This window comes from Passer domesticus, chromosome 9, assembly GCF_036417665.1.
Source record: "Passer domesticus isolate bPasDom1 chromosome 9, bPasDom1.hap1, whole genome shotgun sequence".
NCBI lineage: Eukaryota > Metazoa > Chordata > Aves > Passeriformes > Passeridae > Passer > Passer domesticus.
The window spans coordinates 1,422,017-1,438,855 of NC_087482.1; the positions used below are offsets into that span (position 1 = coordinate 1,422,017).

A 16,839-nucleotide genomic window follows, 5' to 3' on the forward strand; every position below is an offset into this window, starting at 1 on the left:
AATGCCTTCCTGCAGAGGCTGGGCAGAAGCTGCAGCCAGGCCAGGCTGGGAAACAGCCCTGCAGGGCGTGAAAGCAGCAGCGGGGCAGCGAGGCTGTCATGGATCCCTTCCCGCTGTGCCGGGCACGGCGTGTCCAGATGTGCAGCCAAAGCCCCCGGCTGCTGACTCCCAGGGGAAGCATGAGAGAAATGCACCCACCTTCTCGTGTCTGCAGGGGTTCCTTCAGCTCTTGCCTTATCTGTTTGGATGGTTGCAGGGACATCTTATCTGTTGTATCTTGGACTTTCCCTGTTGGAGTACCTTAGAGAAAAATAGTTCCATTTCCCAGGAATGGATCCTACAAAAGCAAGGCTCAGCCTTTGAGGTCAGCAGGAACACACTACTCACCACTGTGATGGGAGCTGGGCTTGAGTGCAGCATCCAAGGTAGGAGCTGGAGAAGCTGGAGAAGTCTTCCCTGTAGACACATCTGTAACACAAAAGCCACAGAAGCTTCTGTCACCTGGTTCCTGCCCGCTTGTCTACAATTCTTCCTTGGTGGCACACTGAGAACATACCTGCAGGAGGCTACAAGGGCTTCAAAACTTTATTCATCCAAGCTGATGGAGAAGCCTTCCCAGCAACCTGATCTAGAACGGAGCACAGATGAGAACATTTTCCAGGGTGTGCTGGGATACCCTTCTGCCACAGGGAACTGGGCACTGCAAGGGGGGTCGGGTAAGGCCGTGGGAGCCAGATGTGAATGGACATGGCCAAAGCTGCACAGGGGCCTGGGGAGCTCTGGGCTGTCTCCTGGTCACTCTCCACACTCTTTCCCTGCCCTCAGCAACATCCCTGGGAGGGGTGGCTGGAGCAGCACAGGGCCGTGGGGCTCTCTCCCTCAGACACAGAGGAAATCCTCCCTAAACCACGGGGGAAAACTGCAGCAGGCAGTGGTACAGCTATGCCTCCCTCCCTCCCTCTGTCCCTCCTGCCCTCCTTCTGTGGGGAAACCCCCCAGATCCCAAGGGCAAACAGCCAGGCCCTCTCAGGACACACTGGAGCCTTGCTCTCCCCCTCTGTCCTTTCCCCACCGTGGGCACCCCGTGCAGTCACTCCCAGGTTTCAGGACATGTCTCCCATGGAGGGACCCCAGCAGGACTGCTCAGTACCCGAGTGCCCTGAGCCTGCTCAGGATAATTCCCCTGGGCTGTGCCGCTCTAGTCCAGGCTGTGCCCGCACTGCCAAGCAGCAGAGAGGGCAGCTCCAGCCTCAGCAGGGCTCAGGCCCAGAGGCACAGCAATTACCTCCTGTGCCTCTGCCTGGCATGGCCTCCCTTCCTGCAGCAGAGGCTGGCATGGAACCACTGCTTCCTCCGGGAAATGCTTCTTTCTCCGCAGGCTCTCCTTTGATTTCTGGAGAATGGAAAAGAGACAGCTGGATCAGATGGAAGCACTCCTGACTGGGAATGGGGAAGGGGACAATTTCAGGAGGCATCACTTGTGAAAGGAATGCATAAGGATCAGAAAACACCCAGGATTTTGGGACAACCCAAGGCTGCTTCCTTCCCCAAACAGCCCCAACATCTGATCTGCCTGGACACCAGGAAATTGCAGGGGATCTGAGGGTGGGCATGGCCTGTGGTGCATTTGGGGCTGTCTGCCAGCTGATGCCAAATGCCTTCCTGCAGAGGCTGGGCAGAAGCTGCAGCCAGGCCAGGCTGGGAAACAGCCCTGCAGGGCGTGAAAGCAGTAGCAGCAGCTGTGGGGCAGCAAGGCTGCCATGGATCCCTCCCGCTGTGCCGGGCACGGCGTGTCCAGATGTGCAGCCAAAGCCCCCGGCTGCTGAGTCCCAGGAGCAGCATGAGGGAAATGCACCCACCTTGTCTTCTCTGCAGACATTCCTTCAGCATTTGCCACATGATTTCTAATGGGTCCTGGAATTTCTTGCTTGCCATGCCTTTGGTCTCTCCTGTCGTAGGACCTTAAGAGAAAGTAGTTCCATTTCCCAGGAATGGATCCCACAAAAGCAGAGCTCAGCTTGTGGGGTCAGCAGGGATTCACTGCTCACCCCTGTGATGGGAGCTGGGCTTTTGTGCAGCATCCAAGGTAGGAGTTGGTGAGGTCGTCCCTGCAGACACGCCTGTAACACAACAGCCACAGAAGCTTCTGTCACCTGGTTCTTACCAGTCAGTCAAACATTACGCCTTGGTGGGACAGTGAGAACATACCTGCAGAATGCTCAGAGGGCTTCACAACTTCAGAGCGCCAGGCTAATGGAGAATCCTTCCCAGCATCCCAGTCTGGAAGCAAACCAAGATGAGAACTGTTTCCATTGTGTGCCAGGGCTGGCTCTGGCCCTGGGCTGGCGGCAGGGCTCCCGCTCGGGGCTGCTCCTGTGCCTTGGGCCTCTGGGCACTCAGGGCCAGCTCCGCAGCAGCTGCAGCGCCAGGGACGTTGCTGCACCAGTCGCGTTTCCCTGGGGCTCTGAACCAGCTCCAGAGGCCTGGAAGCCAAGGCGCCTCCAGCTTTGGCTGCTGCCAGGCCGGGCAAGGGCAGGCCCTGGGGGAAGAGCTGATGCCACACAGCCCCGGCCGGGCCTGAGCCCGGCACAGCAATTACCTGCTGTGCCTGTGCCCGTGTCTGGAATCGCCTTCCTTCCTGCAACAGGGGCTGGCACCGAAGATGGAGTGCTTCCTTCAAGAAATGCCACCTTCCACTGAAGCACTATGTCCATCTCTTGACAAAGGAAGGGAGACAGCTGCATCAGATGGGGCTGTTTCCCACTTGGGCGGTGGCATCAGAGGTAATATTTGTGAAATTTATGGTGCAGGAAAATGGCCAGATTACAGTGGCATGATGAGAGCACTTCCACCTCTAAACAGCCACCCTTTTCCTAATCTGCAGGGCTGGATATAGTGGGGGATCTCAGGGTGTGTTACAGTTTGGGCTGCCTGTCAGCTGATGCCAAACGCCTTCCTACAGAGGCTGGGCAGAAGCTGCAGCCAGGCCAGGCTGGGAAACAGCCCTGCAGGGCGTGAAAGCAGCAGTGGGGCAGCAAGGCTGCCATGGATCCCTTCCCACTGTGCCGGGCACGGCGTGTCCAGATGTGCAGCCAAAGCCCCCGGCTGCTGAGTCCCAGGGGAAGCATGAGGGAAATGCACCCACCTTCTCTTGTCTGCAGGGGTTCCTTAAGCTCTCGCCTCATGTGTTTGGATGGTTCCAGGGATATCTTATCTGTTGTATCTTGGATTTTCCCTGTTGGAGTACCTTAGAGAAAAATATTTCCATTTCCCTGGAATGGATCCCACAAAAGCAAGGCTCAGCCTGTGGGGTCAGCAGGGACACACTACTCACTCCTGTGATGGGAGATGGGCTTGAGTGCAACATCCAAGGTAGGAGCTGGAGAAGTCTTCCCTGTAGACACATCTGTAACACAACAGCCACAGAAGCTTCTGTCACCTGGTTCCTGCCCGCTTGTCTACAATTCTTCCTTGGTGGCACACTGAGAACATACCTGCAGGAGGCTCCAAGGGCTTCAAAACTTTATTCATCCAAGCTGATGGAGAAGCCCTCCCAGACACCTCATCTAGAATGGAGCACAGATGAGAACATTTTCCAGGGTGTGCTGGGATCCCCTTCTGCCACAGAGAACTGGGCACTGCAAGGGGGTCGGCTAAGGCCGTGGGAGCCAGATGTGAATAGACATGGCCAAAGGTGCACAGGGGCCTGGGGAGCTCTGGGCTGTCTCCTGATCACTCTCCACACTCTTTCCCTGCCCTCAGCAACATCCCAGGGAGAGGTGGCTGGAGCAGTGCAGGGCCCCGGGGTTCTCTCCCTCACACACAGAGGAAATCCTCTCTAAAACCCCGGGGAAAACTGCAGCAGGCAGTGACACAGGTATCCATCCCTCCCTCCCTCTGTCTCTCCTGCCCTCCTTCTGCGGCGACAGCTCCCAGATCCCAAGGGCAAACAGCCAGGCCCTCTCAGGACACACTGGAGCCTTGCTCTCCCCCTCTGTCCTTTCCCCACCGTGGGCACCCCGTGCAGTCACTGCCAGGTTTCAGGACATGTCTCCCATGGAGGGACCCCAGCAGGACTGCTCAGTACCCGAGTGCCCTGAACCTGCTCGGGATAATTCCCCTGGGCTGTGCTGCTCTAGTCCAGGCTGTGCCCGCATTGCCAAGCAGCAGAGAGGGCAGCTCAAGCCTCAGCAGGGCTCAGGCCCAGAGGCACAGCAATTACCTCCTGTGCCTGTGCCTGGCATGGCCTCCCTTCCTTCAGCAGAGGCTGGCACGGAACCACTGCTTCCTCCGGGAAATGCTTCCATCTGCACAGGCTCTCCTTTCATTTCTGGAGAATGAAAAAGAGACAGCTGGATCAGATGGAAACATTCCTCATTGGGAATGGGCCATGGATCCCATCCCGCTGTGCCGGGAACCATGCGTTCAGATGTGCAGCCAAAGCCCCCGGCTGCTGAATCCCAGGGGAAGCATGAAGCAAATGCACCCACCTTGTCCTCCCTGCAGCATTTTCTTCAGCACTTGCCTCGTCTGTTTGGATGGTTCCAGGGATATCTTCTCTTTTGTGTCTTGCATCTTCCTCTTTGGAGGAACTTAGAGAAAAATATTTCCATTTCCCAGGAATGCATCCCACAAAAGCAGGGCTCAACTTGTGGGGTCAGCAGGGACACACTACTCACCCCTGCCATGGGGGCTGGTCTTGTTGGCAATAACCACCAAAGGACGTATGAATCTCCTCTCTGCAGACACACCTGTAACTCAACAGCCACAGAAGCTTCTGCCATCTCTGCTGATCTGCACGGGCACCACTGAGCCGCAGGAGCGGTGAGGGGATCGTGCAGGGCACGGGCACACACGTGCATGGTTCTGTGCTGGCACCTGCAGCGCTGCCTCCCTGGCCCAGCTTTGGGCTCTGAGCTGGCAGCTCTCCCAGGGGAAAGGCCTTGACCTACCCTCACCATCTCCCAGAGCCTCAGTCCTGGATGTGGGACCTTCACCGGCAGGTTCAGCTGCAAAGAAAGGCAGGACAGAAGAGCTCCTGTGGCACTGCAGGAGATCCTCAGGCTGCCCACAAGGCTCAGCCCCGGGGCACAGCCCTGGGCCCGGCCCCTTCCCTCTCTGCTCTTCTCGGTGACTGCACAGAGCACACAGAAGGACACACTGGCATTGCACACAGGAGGAAGATTGAAAGCTAAATGCTCCTTCCTCCCACTGACAGTGATTCTGTGGGAGCCCTCAGGCCTCCAGAAGGGAGCAGGGCAAGGTTTCCAGATTCTTTCAACCTTAAGATTATGTTAAGGGAACTGGTTAATAAGTGAGCTTTTGTTGAATTGATCCTGATTATTTACTCAGGAAAGGCAGAGTGAAAACTTGCCTCCAGCATCCTCCAGGAACTTCAAACCATGCTTCATGAGGACTTCCTGAAAACCCATGTCATGATTCCAGTCTAGAAGGGAGCAGAGATCAGAACCATTTCCATGGTGTGCTGGGATCCCCTTCTGACTTAGGGAACTGGTCACTGCAGGGGTTGGGTAAGGCTGTGGGAGCCAGAAGCGAATGGAGATGGCCAATGCTGCACAGGGGCCTGGGGAGCTCTGGCCTGGCTCCTGGTCACTCTCCAACCTCTTTGCAGGCCCTTTGCAACATCTCTGGAGGGGTGGCTGGAGTAGCAGCCCAGGGCCCGTGGGGTCTCTCTCCCTCCCACAGAGGAAACCCTCCCTAAAGCCCTGGGCAAAACCATCCCCAGCGCTTCCCAGGGAGCAGGGAGTGCTGTCCCAGGAAAGGGCAGCCAGGCTGCCGGCTCACCTGCTCGCCGCGCTTGCAGCGGAGCAGCCTGGGCAGCCCTGGCAGGCAGGGCCACGGCCAGGAGCAGCAGGAGTAGGAGGCGCAGAGCAAGGGCCATGGTGCCTTGTCCTCCGCCAGTCCCGCAGCTCTTGCTGCCACCGCTGTCCCGACACCGCTGTCCCAACGTCAGCACCGCTGCTGCCACCGCTGCTGCTGCCGCAACAGTTGTGCTCAGGGACTGACTGCTGGCTCCTTGTGCTGCTGTGCAACCACGGGGCTCTGGCACCTCTGTGACCTCAGGGCCTGCTGAGAGCTCAGCCAGCTGTGACCCCAGAGCCCTGCTGTGACCTCATGGCCTCAGCTGTACCCCCAGAGTGTGCGCCCGTCTGCATGAATGGACTGCCCTGATTGTAAATGTTTTGCTTCATCAAAGGGCCATTGCTCAGCAAAACCTTTCTTTTGCCTGCTGACATTGCTGGTCAGGCTGCGTCCCTCAAGATGCTCTTGATTGTTGCAGTTCAAATTTATTTTATTGATTCCATTTCAAGTCTTGTTTAAGGGCTCTGTTGTGCCCCAGTTTTTCCTGAGTTGGTTCACCTGTGGGTTTTACCCTCCCTCCAAACTGTCCCTCGTGTCCTTCCCCACCCCTTGTTCCAGCTCTTTCCCTGCCTCTCAAGGCAACCCAGCCCCTTGGTTCCCCAACCTTTGGGCAATCCCTGACTGCAACTCCCCTTTGGCATTCCCCTACTCCTGGAAGCCCCACTGGCCCTTGTGACCCATCCTCTCCACCCTCCTACCCCAATTGGCCCCAGACACTTGATGTAATCCCCTCACTCCTCTCCTGAGCATTCCCTATTGGTTCATTGTTTGCATCCACCCCATGACTTGTATGTGTACAAAACCCCTTGGGCAGTACAGCTAGGGGCTTTTCATTCTGTTCTCTTCACCTGGACTAAGCTGCTCCTTGCGGAACCTGAAGACGGGACGCCTCCTCCTTTCTCCTGTGCCTCGTCCCTGTCGTGACTTGTGTCTGGCACTGGAGAGCAAGTGGCACTAAAGGTTCTGCCTCTGGTAAATGCCCATAGCGAGGCAGTTCCCGACTCCTGCCGTAGTGCCGGAGTTGTAAGAGCTAGCCCAGGTTCCAGCACTCACTTCACTAATGTACCGAATGCCCCTTCTTCAGTGCCTGCTCTGGTGCTCTGCCAGCTCACACAGCAGAGTGTGATTCACATACTGCAGCCCAGAGTTAGGTTGTTGCAACATTGAAATGGGTGTGGTTGGCAGGATGGCTGGGCATAAATCACTACAGAACTAAAGCAAATGTGTGCACTGTCCCAGGCTGGACTTGAATAGGCACAGGAATTGTGGAAAGATGAGGACAAGATAGCAGAGACCAATGGAAACACCAGCTGAAAAGGAGGACATGCTAAAGGAGTTATTTGTGCACATTTGGGGGTATATTTTCCTTGGGTGCAAAGCAAAATCAAAAGCTTCTGAATGCCCAAAAGATGAGAACTGTGTGTGGTAAATAGATATGATTCATGCTGACAAAATTGAAACAGTAATCGATATTGATAATTAATATTTGGAAATAAAAAACCAGTTAAAGGAGTCATGCCAAGCAAGAAAGGGAGAGGAGGGGTCCACCCCCAACCTTCTCCTGCAGATGTTCAGAACAGGAGGAAGCAAGAGATAACTATGACTAAATTTCGTTGGAAGAGAGGAGAATTTGGTTGCACACCAGGCAAATGTTGATTATATGAGATTCACTGCTTTAATGTTAGAACACAGTATTGGCTTATACTGTAGCAGCTTGGTGTGCATGTGTAATCCAAAAGATGAACTACAGGACATGGAGGAAGAGGAGAGGCCTTCCTCAAAGAAGATCCCCAAAGAGTGGTACAACTTACTTAAAGAAGTGTGGAGCATGCGTGGGGAAGGTGATGATGAGGGCAGTGATACAAGTGTGACGAATCGAAAATGGGAGGAGATGGTAATGACATACAGCATAAAAAGGGGAATTTGGGCTTGACACGCTAGTACGTGAGGTGACGGGGGTCCAAAAGCCCTGCACCCCTACCCCACGCATACCCCGCGAGGTTATTTTTGCTTATACGCTATTATCAGAAACAAATTATTCATCATTTAAAGCAAATTATATTGTCAATATTTTGAGTGTATTCAATTGTATATATATTAAGCTACATAATTAAAATTGCTGTTACATTTCATTTTGTTTGGGTTTGTTCTTTCGGTTTTTTTGATTGGATAATTGGGCAAATATAACATGTGGAATGTCCTCCACAGCAGAGTGTCAGACCTCTGGATCTTTTTAAACACTTTTATCAAGGTGGAGCTGTGGCGGCTTCAGCTGGTGCCTCTGGGGGACCTTGAACAAAGAACCCCTGAGCTTTTCTACCCTCCCAGGTGAAGTGTGATAATCTCAGGTCTTCCTGCTGTGTCCGAGTGCCGGGCCACTGGCTGGCACCACAGGTCCCCAGACCCTCTGCTGAGGCATCCCTCTCCTACAGTCAAGTTTAGTCTGTCACATTTGGCTTTTCTCTCTGATCCACCACCAGGACCAAAGATCACACGGTCCTGAGGATGTAAAAATGCCTGTTCCTTCTGGAACATTGCTGTTGTGTGACAGCCGTGCAGGCAGAGCGGGCAGCTGTAGGGATACTGACTCGTTTCCCTGGTGCCAGCCGTGCTGCATCCATCGAGCTGCTGGGTGTTGGTGCTCGCTGGGACGCGGCCCGGCCCGGCACCACGGGAGTTAGGAAGGGTCTTGAAGGAATCCCCACGCGTTAAAGCAGACGATTTAGCCGGGGATTTTAAGTTGTTTCTCAGTTAACCTTGTAAAAGGCCAAAACAAGTCTCCTATGAATTCTGTCCCTGTCAAGTTCAGTTCTGCCCCAAAATCCCCTCAGCATTCTCAGGGCAGTGGCAGGAGCCGGGTGCTGGCCCGGAGCCCCGCTGGCCGGGGAGAGCACGGCCCAGAGCGAGCCCCTGCTGCCCAGGATGGCCACAGGTCCGGGGGAGCCGGGCGGGCAACGCCAGGGCCCTGTCCAGGCTCCTGGGGCTCCTCGGGCACCTGTTCCGTCCTTTCGGGCGCTGAGCGGTGCCCGTCCCGCGGGGCTGTCTGTGCCCGGCCCCAAAAGAGGCAGGGCCAAGGCTGTGGCCCCTGGGCTGGCAGTGCCGCCTGCCCGGTGCTCAGCACCGCCCGTGCCGTGCCGATGCAGCGTGACCCGGCGGGGCAGCTCCGCCTTGGCGCCTCGCCACCGCCATCCCGGCACGGCGGCTGGCCCTGGGCCGCGGCAGCCCCGAGCCGCATGGGCCCGGGAGGGACTGCCGGAGGTCCCCGTCCCCTGCGTGCCTCAGCAGACACTCCAGCCCCACTGCATGCAGCAGGAGGGACACAAAGCACCTGCACGCTTACGAGAGTCCACAGCCCTTTCTACATGTGAAATGAGACCCCAGAACCCCGACATGTGCCTCAGGAGAGATCCCAGCACCCTGCACACCTTGGGAGAGATCCCAAACCCTCTGCATGCCTCACACAGGATTCCAAATCCCTTGCATGACTTGAAGTGGACCCCAGTGTCCTCCATGACTCAGAGGAAACCTAAAATATCCCTGGGTGTGCCGCAAGGGACCCCAGCCCCTCGTGCACCTTAGGGGGACTCCAAAGCCCCCACGTGCCTTACAGGGAAGTCCAGGCCAGCTACGCCGAGTGTTTCGACCTGGAAATCAAGCCTGGTTGCACCTGGGTTGTTGTGTCTCTGGGGCTGCTCACCAGCCCTGTTGAACCCCAAGGCCACACAGCCCTTCCCTTCCCTTCCCTTCCCTTCCCTTCCCTTCCCTTCCCTTCCCTTCCCTTCCCTTCCCTTCCCTTCCCTTCCCTTCCCTTCCCTTCCCTTCCCTTCCCTTCCCTTCCCTTCCCTTCCCTTCCCTTCCCTTCCCTTCCCTTCCCTTCCCTTCCCTTCCCTTCCCTTCCCTTCCCTTCCCTTCCCTTCCCTTCCCTTCCCTTCCCTTCCCTTCCCTTCCCTTCCCTTCCCTTCCCTTCCTTCTGGCCCTGGCTGAGAGCAGCAGACCCTGTGCAGCACCCTGCATTGGTGATGGCCCATCAATTAGGTCCTATCAAGTGTGTGTTAATTAGGGAGGAGCTTTGTTTTGCCTGCTGACATTGCTGGTCAGGCTGTGTCCCTGGAGATACTCTTGATGGCTTCCCTCTTTTCCTGGGCATGGCACTGGAGGAGGTCTGGGCCCAGATGATCCCACGGAAGGAAATGTCCCTCAGCCCAGGGACACTCAGCATGGGCTGCCCCATCCCCTCGGGGCCCCACCGCTGGTCACAGTGAAGCCATCTGCAGAATAAATAGACTCCACTGTCGCCCTGGTTTTTAATGTTCTTCTAAGCCTTCTGATGTTTACATTCTTGTAGCAAACTTTCCCAAACACTTTATGTAAATAACTTATTGTTTTGCATTCTTTTCTGCAGAGGAGAAATTTGATGGACTGTTGGTTTGTCCAGTGTCATTGGAGAGGTGGCACTTTCACCCTCCAATCCACTCTCACTTTTGGAAATCTGTAAATGTTGGAGTCAGAAATTCAACTGCCTTCTTTTTTACCTTGGAGAGATGCGTGTCTGCGTTGTTTTATTTCATGTCCTATAGCGGCACTCCACAACCTGATGTAGTTATGAAGTGGGTATGCGTGTCAGGGCCTGGCACAAGCGAGATGGCTCTCGTGAAAACTTGTGCCCCGAGCCCTGGACTGAGCCACATCTTTGTTCACAAACATGTTCCATATGCAATACCTTACACAATCTCGCCATGCACATTCAACCCCTGGCCCCGCCTGTCCTCCCCTCACATGGCGATTAGATCCACGGCCTTCTGGGCACGCGTTGTTTCCTGTGGTGGTCACACTGGGGTCTTTGGTGGTCTCTGAAGTCGAAGACTGTGGTCTTCCTCATGACTGAACTTTTGAACTTTTCTCCTTTGTGCATGCACTGTGGTCCCCTGGTGCTTATCTGAGTAGGTCTGTTGGTTTGGATCAGCTTGGAGACAGAGGAGCTCCTTAGTCTAGGCTACCTGCATTCCCTGGTCTTCTCCTGGTGTTATGAGTAAAACAGTTATCTGTAGCTATGATATTTTATTAAAAATCCTTTCCTGGGATTTTTCCCCTCATGAGGAGCTGAGGGCCTCAGGAAAGAAATGGAAACAATAACTGTCTGCTGCTGTGGAATGCAACAGGTGCATCTTCCATTGGTCCATGTGGATTGTTTTCACTTGGTGACCAATCACAGCCAACTGTGTTGAGCCTGTGAGCGGCCCAAAACCTCCATTTCAACAGCAGCCCTGACCTGGCTTCTGCCTGCCCACACCGTGGGCATCCACAGCTCCTCCTGGGCATGGAGCTCAGTCAGTGCTGGTGCTGGGTGGGCTTTGCTGCTGCTGCCACCTGGACACTGATGTATTCTAATGCCATCCTCAAGAGCTACTGAAACCAGGAGGGGCATTGTTTCTTCCTCATCTCCTGTTAATGGGCCCATCAATGTCTTGCCACATGACTCAGAGATAACTCCCTCCCAGAGCCATTTCTGTTTCATGGCTAATCAAGGACCCACAGCATGAGGCAGAATGATATCAGCCCACTGTGAGATGCTCTGCCCATGGGGGAGGAGCTAAGCATCCCCAGCTGGATATAATCTGGGTTTTGGGACACAACAAGCAGTCTTTCCACTGGATTCCCAGAGGAACCGCCGCCCTTACCCACTGCTTTTCCAGAGGATGAGAGCTACCAGATTGTTTCTACAGGATCACCACTTCCACAAGGCCATTTCAGCTGGACTGCTACCACCACCCTAACTAGCAGGGTGTCAGCAGGCTGTATTCTGAGCCTGTCAGTGGTTTTTCTTTTGTATTATTGCATGTATTTTGGGTTTTTTTTCCCTTTTCCTAATAAATTGTATTTCTAACTTGGAGTCTCTCACTGGTTTTGCTTTCAAACCACAACACAGATCCTTCTCTTTATTTCAACAGAGGAATGGGCCATTGCCTACTCTGCAAGCGGGGGGGGGGGGAGGGTGGGGTGTCACCTTCAGTGCTGCTTAGAGGGCAAGGCCAGGGGGCTCAGGGGCAGAGGAAGGGATGTGTTGGTCTCAGGAGGGGCTGGAAGGTGCTGGGCTGGTCCTGGGGTCTCTAGAGGAACTCGAGTTGGCTGGGATGGGACAGATGGAGAGAAAAAAGGGATGAAGGCAGCTTGGGGAGGCCCATGGGGAGAGCAGGTGGCAGTGGGATCTACAGTGTAAGAGGAGGCTTCGTCGTAGAGGGTTGTTCTGGGGTCCTCTTCACAGAAGACTTGAGAGGGCTGTCCAGGCCCTTACTGCTGCTGGAGGAGCTGCACACGCTGTCTGGCTGTGAGGTGCAGACACCGTCTTCCAACTCCTGTCCCGAGGTGCTCCTGTGCAGAGAGGAGGTGGCTGAGGCCCCAGCTGCCAGTGGCACACAGGGACCCTCGTGCACAGCAGGGCCCAGAGCTGGCAAGGCTCCCCAGCACGGCTGGAGCTGCTGGCACAGCTGGGCCCAGCTGGACAGCTGCCCCTCAAGGCCCCGGCCAGCAGGGCACGGCTCTGGGCAGGGTGCCTGGCCAGGAGCGGGCCCCAGAGCGCCTCTGCCTTTCAAGGGCAACCTCGGCCCTGCTCTTTCTCCTCCCCACTTCCCTCTGCCTCTGCCCCGTGCCCCTGGGGCTGCTCTTGGCCAGGCAGCCTCAGTGGGAGCCAGCTCTGGCTGCAGCCCCAGCGGGGCCCCCAGGACAAGGCCCAGCAATTGAGAGGCCAATGGAAGCACTGGGCAGCAGCAGAACCCTCAGCAGAGTCATTTGGACAATCATGGACTGGCCACAACTCCACTGCAGTCTCAATAGGAATGTTCCCTGTCCACGTTAGACTTTCAAAAGAAGCTGTTGGAGGGGGAGAGCAACAAAACACTCACTGTTTTCTGTTCCAGGAATACCCGATTCCAAAGCAGCACAACATGAAAACAAGCTCCAAACAAAGCACGCCGGCCAGTAACCCTAGCCAGCAGCCTGTTCCCTGACAGAAACCCCTTCCAAGGCCATCCTGGGCATTGGGAACAGGTCTTGTGGTGCCGGCTGCATCGGTGGGAGCGATGGGGAGCGTGAGCCCGTGCTGTGCTGCACTGCTGAGCTGGCAGCATGGTGAATACGGGCAGGACGTTCTCTGTTTCCCCCAGAGCTGGGGCCTGCAGGCACCTTGCCGGCCCTTGGCACAGGCTGTGCCAGCCAACAAAGCCCAGCAGGCTGGGAGGAGAGCCCGGGGGCAGCGCAGCTGCTTGGGCAGTGGCTGCTGCCAGGGACACGGGCCAAAGGCATCCCTGAGCAGCCACTGCCACCCCTGGCCCTCCCTGCCCCGTGACAGCTCCCCCAGCCCCAGGGGACAGGCTCAGGCCTTGTCAGGACCCAGCGCAGCCCCTGCTCAGTCGGGAGCCAGGGCTGGCTCTGGCCCTGGGCTGGCGGCTGGGCTCCCGCTCGGGGCTGCTCCTGTGCCTTGGGCCTCTGGGCACTCAGGGCCAGCTCAGCAGCAGCTGCAGCGCCAGGGACGTTGCTGCACCAGTCCCGTTTCCCCGGGGCTCTGAAGCTGCTCCAGAGGCCTGGAAGCTGAGGCGCCTCCAGCTTTGGCTGCTGCCGGGCCGGGCAAGGGCAGGCCCTGGGGGAAGAGCTGCTGCCACACAGCCCCGGCCAGGGCTGAGCCCGGCACAGCAATTACCTGCTGTGCCTGTGCCCATGTCTGGCATCGCCTTCCTTTCTGCTGCAGGGGCTGCCAATGAGCCACTGCTTCTCCCTGGGTGCTCCTCCTTCTGCACAGCCTTTTGGTCCATCTCTTGAAAAAGGAAAAAAGGGACAACTGGATCAAATGGAAACATTCCCCACTGGCGATGTGTCATCTTCATGAGGCAATGCTTGTCAAAGTCACAGGTAAAGATCAGGAAAAATCCCAGGTAATTGGGGCTGGGCCAGTGCACTCCCTTGAGAAAACAGCTGCACCTCCTGATCTTCTCAGAGACTGGGAAATGGCAGGGGATCTCAGGCCCACAGTACAGTTGGGGCACCCTATCAGCTAATGCCAAATTCCATCCTGCAGAGGCTGGGCAGAAGCTGCAGCCAGGCCTGGTTGGGAAACAGCCCTGCAGGGCGTGAAAGCAGCAGCGGGGCAGCGAGGCTGCCATGGATCCCTTCCCACTGTGCCGGGCACGGCGTGTCCAGATGTGCAGCCAAAGCCCCTGGCTGCTGAGTCCCAGGGGAAGCATGAGGGAAATGCACCCACCTTGTCCTCCGGGTGCTTCCTTCTGTGTTTGTGTCAGGAATTCATCTGACTCATGAGACATTTTGGCTGCAGTATCTTGGGTCTTTCCTTTTGGAGGACCTTAAGAGAAAGTAGTTCCATTTCCCAGGAATGGATCCCACAAAAGCAGGGCTCAGCCTGTGGGGTCAGCAGGGACACACTACTCACCCCTGCCATGGGAGCTGGGTTGGGGCCAAGCATCCAGCCCTGGAGCTGGAGAAGTCCTCCCTGCAGACACACCTGTAACTCAACAGCCACAGAAGCTTCTGCCATCTCTGCTGATCTGCACGGGCACCACTGAGCCGCAGGAGTGGTGAGGGGATCATGCAGGGCGCGGGCACACACGTGCATGGTTCTGTGCTGGCACCTGCAGCGCTGCCTCCCTGGCCCAGCTTTGGGCTCTGAGCTAGCAGCTGTCCCAGGGGAAAGGCCTTGACCTACTCTCAGCATCTCCCAGAGCCTCAGTCTTGGATGTGGGGCCTTCACCAGCAGGTTCAGCTGCAAAGAAAGGCAGGACAGAAGAGCTCCTGTGGCACTGCAGGAGATCCTCAGGCTGCCCACAAGGCTCAGCCCCGGGGCACAGCCCTGGGCCCGGCCCCTTCCCTCTCTGCTCTTCTCTTTGACTGCACAGAGCACACGGAAGGACACACTGGCATTGCACACGGGAGGAAGATTGAAAGCTAAATGCTCCTTCCTCCCAATGACAGTGATCCTGTGGGATCCCTCAGGGCTCCAGAAGGGAGCAGGGCAAGATTTTCAGAATCCTTCAGCCCTAAAATAATGTTAAGGGAAATGGCTTATGAGTGAGCTCTTGTCACATTGACACTGATTATTCTGTCAAGAAAGGCACACGGAGGAATAGCCTCCAGCATCCTCCAGGAATTTCAAGCCATTTTCCAGCAGGGCTTCAAAAAAATCCAAGTCATGATTCCAGTCTAGAAGGGAGCAGAGATCAGAATGATCTCAGTGGCAATCTGGGATCCCCTTCTGCCACAGAGAACTGGGCACTGCCAGGGGGTCGGCTAAGGCCGTGGGAGCCAGATGCGAATTGACATGCCCATAGTTGCACAGGGGCCTGGGGAGCTCTGGGCTGGCTCCTGGTCACTCTCCACACTCTTTCCCTGCCCTCAGCAACATCCCTGGGATGGGGTGGCTGGAGTAGCCCAGGGCCCCGGGGCTCTCTCCCTCACACACAGAGGAAATCCTCCCTAAAGCACGGGGGAAAAATGCAGCAGGCAGTGACACAGGTATCCATCCCTCCCTCCCTCTGTCCCTCCTGCCCTCCTTCTGCGGCGACAGCTCCCAGATCCCAAGGGCAAACAGCCAGGCCCTCTCAGGACACACTGGAGCCTTGCTCTCCCCCTCTGTCCTTTCCCCACCGTGGGCACCCCGTGCAGTCGCTGCCAGGTTTCAGGACATGTCTCCCACAGAGTGACCCCAGCAGGACTGCTCAGTACCCGAGTGCCCTGCGCCTGCTCGGGATAATTCCCCTGGGCTGTGCCGCACTAGTCCAGGCTGTGCCCGCGCTGCCAAGCAGCAGAGAGGGCAGCTCAAGCCTCAGCAGGGCTCAGGCCCAGAGGCACAGCAATTACCTCCTGTGCCTGTGCCTGGCATGGCCTCTCTTCCTGCAGCAGAGGCTGGCACAGAACCACTGCTTCCTCCGGCAAATGCTTCCTTCTGCACAGGCTCAAAATCCACTTCTGGAGAAAGGAAAAGGCACAGCTGGATCAGGTGGAGTTGTTTCCCATTGGGGAGGTGACATCCTCAGGAGGCAATAATCATCAAAAAAATTTATAAGGGTCAGGAAAGGTCCACGGTCTTGGGTCTGGGCCAGAGCACTTCCTCCTCCAAATAGCTGTGTCTCCTGATCTGCTCAGAGACTGGGAAATCGCAGGAGATCTCAGGCCCATGGTGCAGTTTGGGCTGCCTGTCAGCTGATGCCCAATGCCTTCCTGCAGAGGCTGGGCAGAAGCTGCAGCCAGGCCAGGTTGGGAAACAGCCCTGCAGGGCGTGAAAGCAGCAGCGGGGCAGCGAGGCTGCCATGGATCCCTTCCTGCTGTGCCGGGCATGGCGTGTCCAGATGTGCAGCCAAAGCCCCCGGCTGCTGAGTCCCAGGGGAAGCATGCGGGAAATCCCCCCACCTTGTCTTCTCTGCAGCATTTCCTTCAGCATTTGCCACATGATTTCAAATGGGTTCTGGAATTTCTTGTCTGCCATGCCTTTGGTCTCTTCTGGTGGAGGACCTTAAGAGAAAGTAGTTCCATTTCCCAGCAATGGATCCTACAAAAGCAGGGCTCAGCCTGTGGGGTCAGCAGGGACACACTACTCACCCCTGCCATGGGAGCTGGGCTTGGGTGCAGCATCCAAGGTAGGAGCTGGAGAAGTCCTCCCTGGAGACATATCTGTAACACAACAGCCACAGAAGCTTCTGTCACCTGGTGCCTGCCCGCTTGTCTACAATTCTTCCTTGGTGGCACGCTGAGAACATACCTGCAGGAGGCTCCAAGGGCTTCAAAACTTTCTTCATCCAAGCTGATGGAGAAGCCTTCCCAGCAACCTCATCTAGAACGGAGCACAGATGAGAACATTTTCCAGGGTGTGCTGGGATCCACTTCTGCCACAGGGAACTGTGCAGTGCCAGGGGGCCGGGTAAGGCCATGGGAGCCAGATGTGAATAGACATGGCCA

The 16,839-nt window shown here is 56.3% G+C and overlaps 1 protein-coding gene and 2 long non-coding RNA genes across 4 annotated transcripts in view; all 3 read right to left on the bottom strand.

The window, feature by feature from the left end:
• LOC135308305 (uncharacterized) overlaps positions 1-16,839 on the bottom strand; it is a 624,983-nt gene that overhangs the window by 516,347 nt on the left and 91,797 nt on the right. Inside the window, exons 4-5 of the mRNA XM_064433245.1 lie at positions 388-468; positions 199-300 (exon numbers count right to left, since the gene is read on the bottom strand). Of these exons, the coding sequence (XP_064289315.1) occupies positions 199-300; positions 388-468 (183 nt within the window). The remainder of the gene's footprint in view (positions 1-198; positions 301-387; positions 469-16,839) is intronic.
• Positions 2,047-16,839, bottom strand: part of LOC135307523 (uncharacterized) — a 73,953-nt gene continuing 59,160 nt past the window's right edge. The window contains exons 1-5 of one of the 2 annotated variants that reach the window (XR_010368262.1): positions 3,335-3,409; positions 3,146-3,247; positions 2,600-2,716; positions 2,209-2,280; positions 2,047-2,120 (exon numbers count right to left, since the gene is read on the bottom strand). This is a non-coding gene — a long non-coding RNA (uncharacterized LOC135307523). Of the gene's footprint in view, positions 2,121-2,208; positions 2,281-2,599; positions 2,717-3,145; positions 3,248-3,334; positions 3,410-16,839 lie in introns of those variants that run through there. The other variant, XR_010368263.1, reaches the window with a different exon arrangement.
• On the bottom strand, positions 16,294-16,729 carry LOC135307527 (uncharacterized). The gene is made up of 3 exons (XR_010368267.1): positions 16,643-16,729; positions 16,483-16,554; positions 16,294-16,395 (listed from the first exon to the last, which is right to left on the bottom strand). It is a non-coding gene; the product is annotated as an uncharacterized LOC135307527 (long non-coding RNA).